This window comes from Physeter macrocephalus, chromosome 2, assembly GCF_002837175.3.
Source record: "Physeter macrocephalus isolate SW-GA chromosome 2, ASM283717v5, whole genome shotgun sequence".
In the NCBI taxonomy this organism is placed as follows: Eukaryota; Metazoa; Chordata; class Mammalia; order Artiodactyla; family Physeteridae; genus Physeter; species Physeter macrocephalus.
In genome coordinates this window covers 99,764,165-99,782,467 of record NC_041215.1, presented here as the reverse complement: position 1 = coordinate 99,782,467, position 18,303 = coordinate 99,764,165, and the positions used below count along the sequence as shown (strand labels likewise).

At 34.9% G+C, this 18,303-nt stretch overlaps 1 protein-coding gene across 1 annotated transcript in view; it reads left to right on the top strand.

The window, feature by feature from the left end:
• The window catches only part of DNAH7 (dynein axonemal heavy chain 7), a 242,092-nt gene that overhangs the window by 181,457 nt on the left and 42,332 nt on the right, over positions 1-18,303 (top strand). Inside the window, exons 48-53 of the mRNA XM_055089198.1 lie at positions 1,934-2,124; positions 5,800-5,933; positions 6,665-7,000; positions 10,398-10,524; positions 11,455-11,649; positions 13,154-13,246. Of these exons, the coding sequence (XP_054945173.1) occupies positions 1,934-2,124; positions 5,800-5,933; positions 6,665-7,000; positions 10,398-10,524; positions 11,455-11,649; positions 13,154-13,246 (1,076 nt within the window). The remainder of the gene's footprint in view (positions 1-1,933; positions 2,125-5,799; positions 5,934-6,664; positions 7,001-10,397; positions 10,525-11,454; positions 11,650-13,153; positions 13,247-18,303) is intronic.

The window sequence follows — 18,303 nt, the reverse complement described above, 5'->3', positions numbered from 1 at the left end:
AAAAAAAAAAAAAAAAAAAAAAAGAGAGAACATTAATATTATAGACTATTATGCAGTAATTAAAAGCATGTTTATTGTTTTTTTTAGTAACATGGGAAAATATTTATGCTATAATGTCAAGCAAAATAATTAGGATATGAAATTAAATACGTTGTTTAGTCTCAACTGTGTATAGAAAAAGATAAATAAAAAATACTGAAAAAAATATTTAAACTCATATGTAGTTTTATGTCATTTTTCTATCAAGTTATCTATGCTATGAATAAATTATGTAAAATATTTTGGGGAGGGAAAGATTAAGAAAATATGACTAGAGGTTGTTTTGCAGTTTCATCTGTTGAAAGGTAAAGTGAGGCACATCAAAAATTTTGAGAGTTTGAGCAAAAATCCATTTAAACCAGGCAGTGCCAAACCAAAAGTGATAAGGGGCGTCCCTCCAACAGGAGCTGGGGAAAGATGTATACTGTACAGAAAAAGTAAGGAAGCAAAGAAAGGAAACTATTTGACGGACTACAGTTTAAAGCCTATTTGGCTGCTTGTGATTGGTTGTCCTTTGAGTTTTGATTTCATAACCTTGAGGCATTTACAGGCTTAAATTTTGGTTTACTTATGTAAGCTACCGCACCTTACAGCCGTCTCAGTCTAATGGCCTCCTTGTTTAATTAATTTAACATTTCTTTATTTTTTCCCTATATTTTCCACATGTTCTACAATAAGTGTGAGTTACTTTTGTAATTAAAAAATATAGTAACCGTTTCAATAACTACAACTAGAAATGCTTTTTCTCTGGTGTCTTATACCTCACTGCCATCATACTTGGGCATATAGTGAATCCCAGATCGGTGGGGGGAGTCCTGAGTAGTACTCTGACTAAGACTGTGGAAGCAGGCAGAATGACCAGATAGCCCCACCAGTGAAGCCCTTTCCACATACATCCATTTATTTTTATGGCATCATTTCTTTTTTAAATTATTTCTTTTGGCAATTACCCATTTTATTTTATTTATTTATTTTTAAAATTTATTTTATTGAAGTACGGTTGATTTACAAGGTTGTGTTAATTTCTACTGTACAGCCAGGTGATTCAGATATATATCTATGCACACATTCTTTTTCACGTTCTTTTCCATTATGGTTTATCACAGGATATTGAATATAATAGTTCCCTGTGCTATGCAGTAGGACCTTGTTGTTTATCCATTCTATATAATAGTTTGCATCTGCTAATCCCAAACTCCCACTCCATCCCTCTCCCACCCACCTCCCCATTGGCAGCCACAAGTCTGTTCTCTACGTCTGTGAGTCTGTTTTTGTTTCGTAGATAAGTTCATTTGTGTCATATTTTAGATTCCACATATAAGTGAAATCATATGGTATTTGTCTTTCTGACTTACTTCACTTAGCATGATCATCTCTAGGTCCACCCATGTAGCTGCAAATGGCATTTCACTTTTTATGGCTGAGTAGTATTTCATTGTGTATATGTACCACATCTTTATCCATTCATCTGTTGATGGACAATTTAGGTTGTTTCCATGTCTTGGCTATTGTAAATAGTGCTGCAATGAACAATGGGGCGCATGTGTCTTTCCAAATTAAGAGTTTTCTCAGGATATATGCCCAGAAGTGGGATTGCAGGATCATATGGCAACTCTATTTTTAGTTTTTTGAGGAACCTCCATACTGTTCTCCATAGTGGCTGCAGCACCAATTTACAAGGAGGGTTCCCTTTTCTCCACACTCTCTCCGGCATTTGTCATTTGTGGAATTTTTAATGATGGTATGGCATCATTTCTTTATACTCAGAAGACAAAAATAGTTTTACGCATAACTAGAAACAGCAGATATTTAGAAGGCTGAAAGAATTTAAGGGCTTGAAGGTTTACAGTCAATATTTAAAATAACATGAAATATTTTTCTGACTTTATTCCAGTGTTGCTAGAAAATGTTGGAGAAGAACTAGATCCAATCCTGGAACCTCTTCTACTAAAACAGACCTTTAAGCAGGGTGGGAGTACCTGTATCCGACTTGGGGACTCTACCATTGAGTATTCACCAGACTTCCGCTTCTATATTACTACCAAGCTAAGAAATCCTCATTATCTTCCTGAAACTTCAGTAAAGGCCAGTATCTAAAATAAATGTTTCTTTACCAGATTTTACAATTAATGGCTGAATTTTCCTCCTGAGCCATAAGAAAAACAGGTCTTCCTGAGTAAAATGGATTTTGTCCTTGTTTGGCATTTCCTGAAATTGCTATAATAATTTCCAAATGTTGCTTTTGTATGTGCATGCAAGTAATAAAGGAGCCTTCAGTATGCAGTGAAAAAAGACCATGAGAATCTAATTTCTGCAACTGATATTATTCTTAGATTTTCATTGTTAAAAATAGGTGACATATATGCACATTTTTCCTTTGTGATAAATGATAATATGCTAATTCTTAGAATGAGAATTCAGGAGCAGAACTCCATTCTTCTGTCTCAGAATAAGGTTGCTGCTATCTGATTTTATATAGTTACTTAAAGGAACTGTTTTAGATCACTCGTTCTTTTAAAATACTAAAAATTCCTTTAAAAAGTAAAGTTAGTTCAAAGTTATAGTCAGTGACTAAAATGACTTGAGACATTGATCTGTAACCAAGCTTCTGGAGGTTAGTCCATTTTTTATTCCCTGTTCTTAGCCCTGGTTGGCAGTTGATAAATGTTTGACAAATGTTTTTAGAATGAGTGAATGAGGAATGGAAGGATAGTTTTCATTTATAGAAGCTAGGAGGAGGGAACATTAGGAAATATTCAGATTTTGAAAGAAACATAGAGGCAAGATGCATCCAGAGGGTCCAGATGCTGTCCTTTATTAGAAATATTTAAATTAACATGGGCATCTCTCTGTAGAGCCAGAGGAGGCACTAAGATGGCATAATTCATACCCTCCAAGGTGAATACTCATGGTCCCTGCTCTCGAAAGGCTTACACTGTAAATAAGCTGTATGTCAAGTGACAGTATTTATGACTAGGAAGACATAGAGGGACTCAGAAGACATAGGGGACACACTTTAGACTGGATCTTTGGGGAAGTCAGGAAGACTGAGGGAAGGTGGTGTGACCCTTGAGCTTAGTTTGAAAGACACAGTGTTAAAATATGAACATTCTTAGCCACTGTCTTCAGTTAATTAAAATAAACATGCTTTCTAAACACCTAAAAATTGGGTCATGTATTCACCTATTAGGAGAGGCAGTATCTGCTAGTAGTTAAGAGCATGGATTCTAGAGCCAGACTCCCTTGGTTCAAATCCCAGCTCTGTCACTTGCCAGTTGTGTGACTTTGGCCATGTTATTTAACCTCTCTGTGCCTCAGTTCCCTAGTCTATAAAATGGGAATAATAAATGTCTATCTCATTGAGCGATGTGAAGACTAAATAATCTATGTAAAATGGTTACAATAAGGCCCAGCAATAGTGTTATGAGAGTTAACTATTAGTACTATTATTTAACTTTTAAATATATGTGAAAAAGAATGACATATAAAAGAAAATAAATCCCAAAGCTGCGTTACCAAAAAAAATTTTTAGTAAACTGCATGGAAAACCTTTTTTACTTTTCATTAAAATTTATGAAAATATCACAAATAACATAAATAATAATTTATGTACACTAATAACTAGTTATAGAAGAAGTCATAAACCACTGTGGAGAGGAAACTATTTTATGATTCAGTATTGAAATCCTTCAGATCCCTAGAGTGTCTTATTGCTTCATTATTTTTAATTGCTGGGATTGATTAAACAGGGATTAGAAAACATAGTGAGGCAGTTACTTGCTTTCATTTACAAATTAAAATACTTCCTCTTGATCGTATTTTTAGGATCTTTTATGTACTTTTTGCTTTCAAAAGTACCCAAGGGATGGTATTGTGCTGCTATAGTTCTTCTGAGTCCAAATGAAAATAAAATTATGAAATCACATTTGTATGATTTTAAATGTTTATTTGTGAGCAAATGGCTAGATTTGCAAAATCTTGATCTCAAAACATCTAACATTAATGGAATATGAATGAATACCTCTTTGCGCCTGAGGTAAAAGTTGTAAAATATACGTTTCCCTAAGCACTGTGACAATGGTTTGGAGAGTAAAGCGAGTGTAACCTGTGCACTTGGTTTCTCATGCCAACAGGAAAAATGTCTTGAAAACGTTAATGATAATTTTTCCATGAATAAATGCCAGAGCAGTAGAGAATTGCATAACATCACTGAATCTTTTTTAATTGCTCAGTTTCAAGAATTGTTGCTTATTATTCCATATAAACTTATGATTATGCCTATGTAATCTACATTTAGTGGCATCCAAGGCCTGCCGTGGGGCAAGCCAGGGGGAAAGGTTTAACCTGAGGGCACCACCATGGAGAAGGTGCCTGGGTTTGGGCAGAGGAGGGTGTCGCCTTCACAAGGGTACAGCAAGGAGCTGTTTCATAACTTCCTGATCACAAGCAGGAAATTTCTCACAAAAACAAAGTTACTCTGTTCGCGAAGAGGAAATATTCTCTTACCAGGGAAGTTGGGGAGACCCAAGTTCTCCCATTCCTCGGTCAGGGCTGAAGCACGTGCAGATGTTTCATAGTGTGTGTCTGAGATTTCACAATCAGTTCAGCTTAGCTACAATGAAAGACACGTGCAAGGGAGGAGTGGGAAGTGATGCTCAAGACATAGGTGCAGGCCTTAATTTAAGACGTGAGGGCAGGCAGACTGCAAAATAGAGGCTTAAAAAAGCAGGGGGGCGGGGGAGGTCAGCTTAAGCCAAGGTTGAGTGTTTATCGGTTCATTGGTGACCAGAGCCAGAAAGTTTCTGCAGTTTATTGCTGTGTATGTTGATAGGTATGTGGAGGCAGGAGTGAGAGCAGACTGTAGAGGGCTGAGGAATGAAATGAGGCAGAGACAGAAAGCATATACAAGTAACATTTTCAGTTATATAGTTATGAAGGCACAAAGAGAGATCGTTCAGTAGCTGAAAGGGATTGTGTGGATGATTTGTTTTTTGCTTTTTAAAAAGAGACACCTAAGCATGATTACTTTCCCACTTATGGGAAAGACTCAGGAGAGGGGCTATTTTAAATTGTGGGCAACAGAGTGAGACCTGCCTGTAAGAGCCGTTAGGTACTGGCATGAAGCAGGGTTAGCAGACTGCATCTTGATGGACACTGTTGAACTGTATATTCCTTAGTTCATAGTAGTGGCTGAGTATCATATTTTAATATGATAATATAATACAACATAATATATGCTATGTTCTAATATGATATTATAGTATATATCATTATAATACGTAATATGATTGTCATTTTGTGAATACCGTATATACTTATGACAAGTCATTGTTCTTTTTTCTCTTATCTCTTTGTAAGATCTCCTTTGCTTTTTGACACCACTGGGATCCTTAAAACATAGATCAGCTAGTCCAGCCAATATGAAGGACGGCCTCCAGCCTGATTCTAATTGATTTGGGGATTAAAAGGTAGTCAGCAATTGGACCAATTTGAAATAAGAATAAATTGATCACCAAACAAAACCCTCTGAAGTATTACATTTATGACCATGAGAAACTTCAGTGGGTTTTTAATCCAACAATCCAGTTTGCCTATACCCTTAATCACCATCTCTACAAATTCCACTTTTCACACATACTACCATGGTAAATAGAGTCAGTTTTAAGATCAGAATTTGAAGTGTATAAGCAGAGGCTTTCTCTGTTGAGGCTTTCTCAACAGAAATAGTGATGCAATTGTTGTGTACTCTTTCATTTATAGGTGACACTATTAAACTTCATGATCACCTCAGAGGGAATGCAGGATCAGCTTTTGGGAATTGTGGTGGCACGAGAAAGGCCAGACCTTGAAGAAGAAAAGCAAGCCTTGATATTACAAGGAGCTGAAAACAAAAGGTTTTAAATGTTATAAAGCTCAGAATTATTCTTACTTGTTTCAAGATCACTTAGAATCAATTAAAGTACATTTTAAAGATCTACTTTGTTAGGTTTAATAGGTGCATTGAATGGAAAGACTTAAGTGGAAAATATATGGTGTTACAGAGTCTCTATGTTAATTTGGAAAATTGCATTGCAGAGTATATTTTTACATACAAGTTCTTAGGCATTGGAAGAATTCAGAGGCCTGCCAAAATTCAAAGCAATATATTTTCAACTATTCAGTGAAGTTTTAGCACAAAAGTTCTAGTATTCATTATGTAATTGAGGTTACCTGTTTTCACTGGAGCATAGTCTGAATGAATATGTTGCATTCCATTTTCTGCTTGTAATATCTATATCATAGGTAAAAAGGGTAATGCTCTAGAAGTCATGAAAAATTTCAGAAAATAAATGGAGTGATACTTTCCGTTCATTGGGGGCTGAGATTCTTAATGGCAGAGTAGATGGGCTTACCATATCTCTCTCTAGTTACCACATAAATGATCATTAGAAAGAGAAGTGGAGCAGAAAGGCCTGTCTTTTTGACATTTTGCAAGATAAGAAATTAATTATACAGCATCACCGTTCCGGATATTTGTCACAATGTGATGCATTTCTTAAGGTTACAAGCTCTTTGTTTCTTATGAAAGAACATATACATTAAGTGATTTTTAATGATTTCTTCTGGGAAAATTGTTTTATTCCAGGCAGTTAAAAGAAATAGAAGACAAGATTTTAGAAGTTCTTTCATCTTCGGAAGGCAATATATTAGAAGATGAAACTGCCATTAAGATATTATCTTCCTCCAAGGCTTTGGCTAATGAGATTTCTCAAAAGCAGGAAGTAGCGGAAGAGACAGAGAAAAAGATTGATGCCACCCGCATGGGCTATCGACCTATTGCCATTCATTCCTCCATCCTGTTTTTTTCTCTTGCTGACTTAGCTAACATCGAGCCCATGTACCAATACTCACTGACCTGGTTTATTAACCTTTTCATCCTGTCTATTGAAAATTCAGAGAAATCAGAAATTTTGTCAAAAAGGTACGTAAAAACAATACTAATTAATAGTAATAGTAGCTAATGCATGAGAAGTAAATAGTAATCGGTGGCCTTCATTGTTGTTTCAGAGTGGTGTGCACCTTACAGCCGCATAGCTAGAGTGAACTTGATTAATAATTGTACCAGAAGTAAATCTGAGGGTTATAAATTGAACAGATGTGACCAAATTCAGTCTGCCAGGACTTTGTTTAAATAGCTAATGGGATTATAATGTAATTCTAAAAAGAGGAAACATATACTTCTGTTTATCATTTGCAAAAGTTATTTATGATGGGAGGTGTGGAAAGAGGAGGTAGTCCCCCTAAAAGATATGACTCTTACCCTCTGTAAGCTTGCATTCCAAAAGTTATATATTCACATTTTGATATACACATGTATAAAATTTGTCAGATAACAGGGTTTTTGAAAAATAATCTTGTGATTTTGTTATTCTTATTTATATAAAATACCTTATTTTACTGTTGGCTATTGCAGTAAGTAATGGAACTAAGGCCTACTTAATAGTAAGTCTCTGAGAGAATAAAATTTCATTTTATTTGTTGTCAGTGAGATAAATTTTAGTTGGTATTAAAACGTTTTTAATAGAGTCTAACATTAAATTACTTCTCGAACAAATAATTGCAACCTTTGCCCTTTATAATTTTATCAATCAATACGAAGCAAGGTACTTCAGTTTCCTAACTGTTCATACCCACAAAAGAAACTCGATATACTGCTTATCGCCCACAGTTAAGAATTATCTTTTAGGGGCTTCCTTGGTGGCACAGTGGTTAAGAATCTGCCTGCCAATGCAGGGGACACAGATTCAAGCCCTGGTCCAGGAAGATCCCACATGCTGCAGAGCAACTAAGCCTGCGTGCCACAACTACTGAGCCCACGCACCTAGAGCCACCACAAGAAGCCCGCACACCACCACGAAGAGTAGCCCCCGCTCGCCGCAACTAGAGAAAAGCCTGCGCGCAGCAACGAAGACCCAACGCAGCCAAAAAAAAAAGAAAAAAGAAATAAAATAAATTAATTTCAAAAAAATATGATTAATAAATATTGCCAAACAGAATTCCAAAGTGGCTACAGCAAGGGAGACTCTTTTAGGAGTCCTGCTTAATCTTCCTTTTTTTTTTTTTTTTTTTTATAAATAGTAAGAAGCTAGCTGTCATTCAGAAGTTAAAGATAGAGTTCTCATAGAAATCATTTTTTTTGTCAGTCATTGATAAACATCAGATAACCTGTTAAATACGTACAATTTTTACTTGTCACTCATACCTCAGTAAAGCTGGGGGAAAAAACAAACATCAGGTAACCCGTGTTCTCTGGGCAACTATTGAGTTATAGCTATAACAAAGGCATAGAAAGCATGTGACTGTTAACACCAGAGTACTAAATTGTTTGAGAATCTTAATATTGGTCTAAAATTATCTCTAATTTCCTTTTACTCAGAGATAAAAATATTTCATTTTTGTTTGTCTTCTGATAGTTATTATTCGTAATAATTATTATTTAATAATACCAAACATATGTTATAACTAAATTTATGTTATAACTACTATGGTATATACTATGAAATAGCCATAATAATCGGGATCATCTGTCTTTTTTTTTTTTTTTTTTTTGTGGTACACGGGCCTCTCACTGTTTGTCTTTTTTTTTTTTTTTTTTTTGCGGTACGCGGGCGTCTCACTGCTGTGGCCTCTCCCGTTGCGGAGCACAGTCTCCGGACGCGCAGGCGGAGCGGCCGTGGCTCACGGGCTCAGCCGCTCCGCGGCATGTGGGATCTTCCCGGACCGGGGCACGAACCCGTGTCCCCTGCATCGTTAGGCGGACTCTCAACCACTGCGCCACCAAGGAAGCCCATCAGCATTGAAAATAATAATTTTTATCCTCTTTTATACTGTAACAGATTATTAAAATATATTTTAATTGGCATTTTAATCAAATATTTTAAATACTTGATATTTAAGTATTTAGAAATATTTAAATATTTAAAAATAAATATATTTTTATTGGCATTTAATGAAAATGAACTTGAATTTCTAGTATGATTGACCCTTATAATTTTCCTTTCTATCTTCCTATCTACAAGAGGAAGTTTGTCTTAAAGTGCAGAAATTATTTAATTCTAGAGAGACCAAATTTGAGTCACCCTATATTAATTGTACTGTTACATGAGAGAAATTAAATGCCAAGTGTGAATAGACCATCTATTAGCATAAAAATGGGGACAGGAATTGTATGCTTATTTTGAATTTTCAAAGAATTCAACTGTATCTCAGCAACTAGTTTCAAGGACCTCTCTACCAAGCCTTTTTCAGAGTTCTCAGTTAGAAATAAAATATATCAATTTGTTGTAATTCTTTTTATGGGAATGCTGGCAGGGGGTAAAATAGTTAAAGAAATAGGGAGGTAAGGAAGAAACTAGAGCGGGGATGATCCACAGCTTAGGATATCAGTCTGGAAATAACCAAGATATGGTCATACTGCTAGATTTTTTTTTTCTAGGCACATTAAGAAACACCAATGTAATTTTGTTTAATCATAAACTGTAATAATTTTCCCTTTAGATACTTTATCCTTTAGATCATTTAGGTCATTAATCTGTGTAAATCATTAGCTTACTACAAATGTTTTCAGCTAACTTTATTTCTATTATAACTACTATAACCTATGTAAAAAAAATATTTTTTAAACTTTTGTCTCAGTGGTAGTTTACCCCTCATGAGATAATTAGTGAAAATGCTTAAAGTGCTATATTCATGTTAAGAATTATTATGAATACAGATCACACATGTTAGCACTTACTAGGAAGTTGTTAGTTGCAAATATTGTGATTATTCACATTTCTGTGTCTTGTCTATGTGGTAAATAAAAATGTAGTTTATCAAGTTTTGTGATTTCTCTGGCTTTTACGGATTTATGAGCAGAGTAGCACACTACTAAACTTAATGTTAATTTAATAAAGGAGCTATTAATTTTAGTCTGTTCATTTAATATATAATATAGAACATTTGGAAGTGTTTATGGAATAAAGAAATCCAGTTTTACCCCAAGAAATGTTTTATAGTTAGAAATAGTCCAAAAACTGTTAAATGTAACAGATTAATATACTGTGCATTGACTTTTTTCCAAAAGGAAGATTAAGTTTTTTAAAAAAATCAGTCAACAGTAAAAATGCAATTCTACTGAGATGTTTCTACATTGTGTAGCTCTCAAATTGGTGCCCCCAGTTAATAAGGATCCTTGATTTGTTTGGGGAGTAATTGACCAGAAAGCTAATTAGAAGAGCAGACATCTAAATGGTTTATAATAGGTTTCCCCAAGAGCATTTTTTTCTTAAAGGATAATGCATTTTTATTTATTTACTTTTCTTTCTGTTGACCCTTAGGCTTCAAATTCTCAAGGATCACTTCACTTATTCCCTTTATGTTAACGTCTGCCGATCCCTCTTTGAAAAGGATAAACTACTCTTTTCCTTTTGTCTAACTGTAAATCTGATGCTACATGAGCGTTCGGTCAGTATTGTTTTAATTTGTAGGGAAAAAAATATGAACGTGAATTCATTAATTTATGAATTTGGGAATATATATAAAAGAATTGTAAATAGTTAATTATAGTTAAGGCATCACACCTAGATTGAATTTCACAGAGGTGAAAAATAAATTAAGCAGAGTTCATTATATAACTATTACTACTTAAATTTTTGTATGTTTTAGTTTAAAATAGTTTCTATCAGAATCTCATAGAAGTATGCATATAAATTAACTAAATATATTGATATATGTATCCAAGTAATAGCATAAATGGCAATGTTTTTAGAAACTTTTGCAAGTTCATCAAATCTAACCATTGGGCTTAACGATACCATTCGTTAATTTTTGCTGTTTCAAATCTATTAAAATATAGGAAGCACTTTAAGACTGGAAGAGAGGTGTATAAATTCATTATTTTATATTACGTGTTTAAGATTTATTGATTTCATATGGCAATGTATTAGTTGAATTCTGAAGGAGTAGAAGCTTTATTTTTGCATTTCTTGAAAAAATTTCGTAGCAGTACCTCATTATGTTTTATGGAAAATAATTGAAAACATAGCAGATTGATTGCCTCTCAACAATTTTTAGAGCCAATAAAACTCTAAGAAGTCACTTAGGAAAGCATATATTCAAAAAGAATAAATTCAGATTTCCATGTTTAGATCAGTAATTCTGGAGGAAAATTATCAAAAATACCTATCTAAAATGGAACTATGTTGAAAACTGGTTAGAATGGATACACTGGTTTCTTATGAATAAATACTGAGCTATACCAGTAACTATAGAATTTTATGGGGACCATACCTGAAGCTTAAAAATCAAATAATCAATTCTTTTAAAATGGTTGTAAGTTTACTATGTATATGATGAACTCATTTCTGACTCCTCATGCTACTTTGTCTTCCAAAGATTAATAAAGCTGAGTGGAGATTTCTGCTAACTGGTGGCATTGGACTGGATAATCCTCATGCCAACCCTTGTACGTGGCTTCCTCAAAAATCTTGGGATGAAATATGTCGACTAGATGAGTTGCCTGCCTTCAAAACCATTCGTAGGGAGTTTATGCACTTAAAGGATGGGTGGAAAAAAGTATATGACAGTTCGGTATGTTTTTAACCCTCTTGCTTATTTCAGAGTTTTTAAATGGAGAAAATAATGTCAAACAATTTACTCTTATCTTTGAATAAAAACAAGATTTAAGTAAGCTTTAAACTGGTCAAATATTAAAATCAGTGTTTCGATTAAACTATCCCCACCTTCAAAACTGGTGGTTCTGTTTGCACTTCTATTCAAATTCCTTGAAATATATAGAGATGCAAAAAAGCTGCATGGTCCTGAAAAGTACTCTTTTTGAATTTCCATGCCAGGTTTTTTAATTTATTATCAACTTGTACTTTGGCAATCATAATGGCAGATGAGTTAAAATTTTATGAAACAGATATTGTTTAGATTTTCTGAATACAGGACACAAACTAATAAATGTTTTTGTCATTTGATGAAAGGGAAAAGCTAATAGTTCTCAAATAATTTTCATGAGACCCTATCTTGCTAATTGAGGATAGCTAACATATACCGTGATACTCAGTTTCCCTTCTAGAATACGTAGGAATTGTTGCCTTCCCTCACTTTTCTTTTAGCACAAGGGCTAACATTTTGCTGATTCCCAGTTAATTTTTTCTATTGTTTCTACACTCTGGACATTCTGCTTTCCTTGGGTTTAATATGCAACAGTTCTGTTGCAGGGGAGGGTGGAGGGGAAAAAGAGCCAGATGCGTGGAGAACACTTTTTCTTTGGTGACCTGTTTGTTGTATTATACATGATAGTGAGATTGTGTCTACACCTGAATTTAAATATTTTGGACTGGATCTCTTTTGGATCTCTCCTAGTTAGTAACAAAACTACATTTCCCAGAGGCAAATATGTTTTTGTGTATAGTTGATTCTAATTTAAATAGAAATTTCCCTATGATGAAGCATGGAGATTTCTGATCTGAGATACCACATAGCCTTCCTAAACGTTTCAAAGGTGCAGGTGTCTTTTTTTCCATGTTTACTCCTCCTCCTGGAATCTTGATACCTTTCTTCTTGCATATTTTTAATAGTACTCTTTTGGCTTCTTCTTTGATATACACATTCTCAAATATCCCTTTCTAAAAACGATACCAAAAATTCTTCAACATAAGAAATAACACATACCCTTCTTACTTCGTTTGCAATAAATGTTTTTTTTTTATAAATAGATCATGAGAGTAGTTGGTAGGTTTTTAAAATGGCTTTGGAGAAATAACGGGGAAAATCTAATGCACATTTATTTTTTCAATAACAGGGATCATTTTGTGCTATTGATTAATATTCATATTGACATTAACCCGCTTAATTCATGTCTTAGTTTTGTTGTTTTTAGTGGCATTTTACATTTTCTTTTTATAGCTTATTTCATAACTTTGCCCCAACCTAATAAAATTTACGTTAGCATTCTTGATTTCATTTAGTCATTATATGTTTTCTGTAAAACTCGATTTAAAAGTCAAAATACTGTTTTTTTGATTCTGTTTTTCTTTTAAATAGTCTTCCAAATAGCATTGAGTTATATCCACTGTCATTTTAGGAACCACATCATGAGGTTTTTCCTGACGATTGGGAAGATAAAGCGAGTGAGTTTCAAAGGATGCTTATCATTCGTTGCCTGAGACCGGACAAGGTAAATGTGGTCTTTGAAAGCAACTCAGTGAGTCCAGTCCCTCCTTTCTCCACAGTCCAGCCAAACACGTTTTTCCTTATGTAATCGTGGGTCATGGGGGACGTAAAGGAGCCTGGGGGAAATAACCCCACTTCCGTTTCTAATGCAGCCATTTTTCAAGAAGTGTATATTTATTAAAACCACACTAAATTAGTAACTCACCAGATTATATTTTATAGTTTTATTTATGTTATGATTCTTCCTTTTATTATATGCTTCCCCAATTCCTCACAATCTACTTCCTTTACATATAGTGATCTCATTTTTATTCTTACTGTTTCGATGAAATTAGTCAATGTGGTTTACATGAAGCTGATTTACTAGACTTTCTGGCTCCTCAAATGCTATCCTGTACATGGTTTTTTGTTGGCTTTTGGAAAGCTAGTAGAATATTAAGACACTCATCACTGCTAACTACAAAGGAAAATGTCAATACTCTTAATTTTCATTTCTTTAAATAATAAATTATATAACCAGTGAATCAGCTGACCTGTCGTATCAACAAATTACAGTACTCATTGGCATCCTCATTTGTATTATTAAATTCCATTTAAAAAAACCACTGTTCACTTAATTGTAAAGACCCATACCCACAGAGATATCTACATACTCTGCGAAAATGTAGACATTAGGAGAGTTGGAAAAATAAATTGAACAAAATATTCTAATTGTCCACTGTTACTGCTTGAGTAAAAGTATACATAATTATTTCAAAATTTACTGTATTCAGAATTTGAGTTGCTAAGGAATATAGTACAATACTTCCATTCTAACAGCAACAGAAAAAGCAGAGCTTAGATGGTGAAAGCAGTGTATTTTTTTTTTTAAGTTTTTCTGCACATCAGTGATAATATAGGGTAGCGGCATTCTTTCCTCTGTAAGCCATGGTCTGTTCGATGAACACATGTCATTCTTGCTTGACTTGGCAGTGTGGCCTTAGCTAGGGCCAAAGTATCTGTTAGGCACAGGGCCTAGGGCCCACGATACTCTTAGGGGTTCATGAAAATGTTTTAATTTCTTTTAAAATGAGAAAATAAATCAGTCTGTATTATATTTGTAATTATACCAAAATAGTTGTAAAATACCATTTTTTATATTTATTTATGGAAGAAGGGACCCACGAAGTGCCAAGGGCCCCTGAACATCATAATGCTGCCCAGCTCTTAGATGCTGGAAGTACCTCCCGTTGTTGAGGACCATTATTAAACTGATAAAACATCTCCCCCTTGGTGGCCCTTTTAAAAATGAATTTTCACTGGAACTTTAGCGTTAAGCGTCGGAAGTTTTCACTTCAACTATTAAATATGGAAGAATATGAAATGCTTCAAACTCTTGCCTAATACGGCTCCTTCCTTTAAAACCTTTTTTTAAAATTTTCAAAGGTTTTTACTTTGTTTTCTAAGCTAACGACTGTTCTGCTAAATGACTCTGCATGTACCACTGACCTTCTCTCCTCAATATTTGATAAACAAAGAAGTTTCTGTTCATGGTTTATTTTGTTTAATTAGAAGTGATTAATGAGCCGTTTCCTAATTGCAGCAGTTTCATCTATAAATATCTTTTCCCCAGTTTGTTTTTAAAAAATGGACATTTTAATCTGAAAATATGTTGAGCTACCAAATAGATCCAATATTACTTTCCATAGTCACTCTCTTTTTAAAGTGTATTTGAGGGAGCTGGGGAATTAGATATTCAAGCTGAGGAATTTTTGTTTGTAACTTTCTGTTAGTTTTTAAATCAATTGAGGTTAAACTTAAGGTTTCATATTTCTCTTGCCTACTCGGCACAATACTGCAGCACCTTGTCTTATAACTTTTTCTTATATTTTTTCATATCTCCTCTAGAGTTTTTTTTCGGATTGGTTGGATGAGTGTAGACATTAACCCTACTCACCAGTATTTCTGGTTCTCCTCTCCTGAGTACACTTGAGGTGGGGGCATTGTGGCCGTAAACCTTGCTTTGGCCAGTAAAATGTGAGCAGCAGTGTTAGGGCAGAAGCATCTCACTACCAGTGTGAGATTCTCCAGGGCACTCCCCCCTGCCACCAAAACTGTGGAATCACATGTTGATATTTAAGTGCCATAAACAGGCTGCAGTGCTGAGCCAGCCACGGAGAGTTTGTTGCCTGGACACCCAGATGACTCTGCTGGGACAAGAAATAAGCTTTTGTTGTGTTAAACCACTGAGATCTGGAAATCGTTTGCTACTACAGCATAATTCAATTTATCCTAAGTGATTAACTAGTTACCATTATCTATACGATCACACCCGTAATCCTTAATATAGAAATAATTATTAGTATGCTCTTATATTACTAGCAACCTCAAACCCTTCAATCTTGCTGCTGCCAGGTACTTTAATTTCTAGTGGTAAATCGTTGACGTTAGAATCTATGTATTTAAAATTAATATATGACTCTTATGCTCTTAAAAGAATGATTTTCCAAAGCAAAATGGTATTAGCATGGCAGAGAAAGGGACAGTGCTATATGAGGCTAATAATTGGGCTAGTACTACATAGATTTTATTTCTTTGCCATTTCTGAGTCATGAGATATATATCTCCCCTAGGAAAATCAGCAATTGTTTGATCTCTAGTTTACAGTATATGTTATTTGTCAGCACAATTTTTTCTGTCTCCTTTCTACCGCTCTCCCTTCAAAACCAACTCCATCCCATGGTAAGAAGCCACAGATGCCAGGTTATCTAACGCTCTAGTTTGGAAAAATGTAAAAGATGCTCACTGAATCACCAGTAGGAGAAATGAGATGGGTTTGCACCTTCCATAGAATTTAATAGTTTATAGTGTTTTATTGACAAAAGCATATCAGATGGATAAATACTGAGGTGTGGAATGTTTTGAGCCCATTTACAAAATGAAGAGCTTCTGGCCACAGTTCTCTCCTTCTGGACAGTAAACAAAAAGCAAATTAATCAGCTTTCAATAAGAAACTTGTCAAATATAAGTTAATATGTTTCTCTGACCTCAGATAAATCCTATAGGAACTTGCAAGACACAGAAGAACATACATAGGTGACCACAAACTTCTTTTCTGCCTTTGGGAAGATGGCTGCCTAAATTAGTCTATAATTTTTGTTACTGACAGATTTCATTTTATAAACCTGATGCTGGCATAATCAGATTGCAGAAGCAAACCCAATTCCATCGCCTTCCAAACTGAATAGCTTGCACAGCTTCATTTACTTCCGGAGTTACCGTTCAGTCTTGGGAGCAAGCAGGTCTTATTCAGTTTTAACATTAAAAATGAAACAATGAAACTTGTGCCCACCCTCACGCAGGCCCCCCTAACTGGGTTCTCTGGCGCTAACAGAAGAATCAGTTTCCACCAGCCATGTTTGCATGAGCGCAGTGGACGCTGCCAGCCTGAAACACTCACAGAAGAGGGGCCGTTTAGAACCCAGACTTCCTAAAAGTAAAACCATGCACATAAAAGCCATGTGCTTTCGTTGTGTTTGTAAAATTATAATTTAGTGAAGAAGTTAGCCTTGAGAGGAGAGAGGTTATTAAAAAACCATTTTGTTTTCCTTTGTTAATTGTTGTTGTTTTTAATCTAGTGAGAAAAGACAGCCACAGGAAAAGAATAATAGGGAAAAGGGCAAGGACAAGGCCTGAGACAGGCATTTAGGATATTTGTAGTTTTCTGCCATAAGCTTGATATCTGTGCCCATTCAAAATATCTGAAACATGAAATAACTTATCCAGAAATGAAACTTGATGCATAGATGAATTCATTATTCTGTAATTTTTGTTTAGAATTTCCGTAATTAGAATCCCACCTTCACAAAAGAGAGCATCCTCATTTATTCATCCATTTGTTCAGTAGATATTTATTGCGCAGGAACAATATATGAGTAATCTTGTTAGGAAGATCCATGCCAACGTGGCACTTATACATGTGTTATTACCCTTCTATACCTTTCCATAGTTTTAAATTATTTTTTAATGACATATAGTTGATTTACAATATTGTGTTAATTTCTGGTATACAGCGAAGTGATTCAGTTATATATACATATATATATGCATATATATATTCTTTTTCAGATTCTTTTCCATTATGGTTTATTACAGGGTATTCAATGTAGTTCCCTGTGCTATACAGTAGGACTTTGTTGTTTATCTATTTTTTATATAGTAGTGTGTATCTACTCCTAATTTATCCCAAACCCCTAATTTATCCCTCCCCCACCTCCTTTCCCCTTTGGTAACCATAAGGTTGTTTTGTGTGTCTGTGAGGCTGTTTCATAGATAGGTTCATTTGTGTCACATTTTAGATTCCACATATAAGTGATATCATACGGTATTTGTCCTAATTTATCCCAAACCCCTAATTTATCCCTCCCCCACCTCCTTTCCCCTTTGGTAACCATAAGGTTGTTTTGTGTGTCTGTGAGGCTGTTTCATAGATAGGTTCATTTGTGTCACATTTTAGATTCCACATATAAGTGATATCATATGGTATTTGTCTTTCTGACTTCACGTAGTATGACAGTCTCTGGGTCCATCCATGTTGCTGCAGATGGCATTGTTTCATTCTTTTTTATGGCTGAGTAATATTTCATTGTGTATATATACCACATCTTATTTATCCCTTCATCTGTCCATGGACATTTAGGTTGGTTCCCCGTCTTGGCTATTTATACCTTTCCATATTTGAATGAATCTGTTGTGGAGGGATTAAAAAATTTAAGTACAGATATTTCTTCACTGTTTCTCATCTCCAGACCCTCACACCCTCAGTCAGTCTGTCTCTCTTACTCTTTCTCTCTCTCTCTCTCCCCCTCCCTCCCTCCCTCCCTCCATCTCTCCATCTCTCTCTCTCTCTCTCTCTCTCTCTGTCTCACACACACACACACACACACACACACACACACACACACACACGCATCCATACCAGGATTGACACTGTTTTTAAAGTATTGTGACAAGTCAATGAGTTTTACTTACAAACCTTGTGTGGATAGAGGTTCTGTAGAATGCACTGTTAAAATGTGGAAA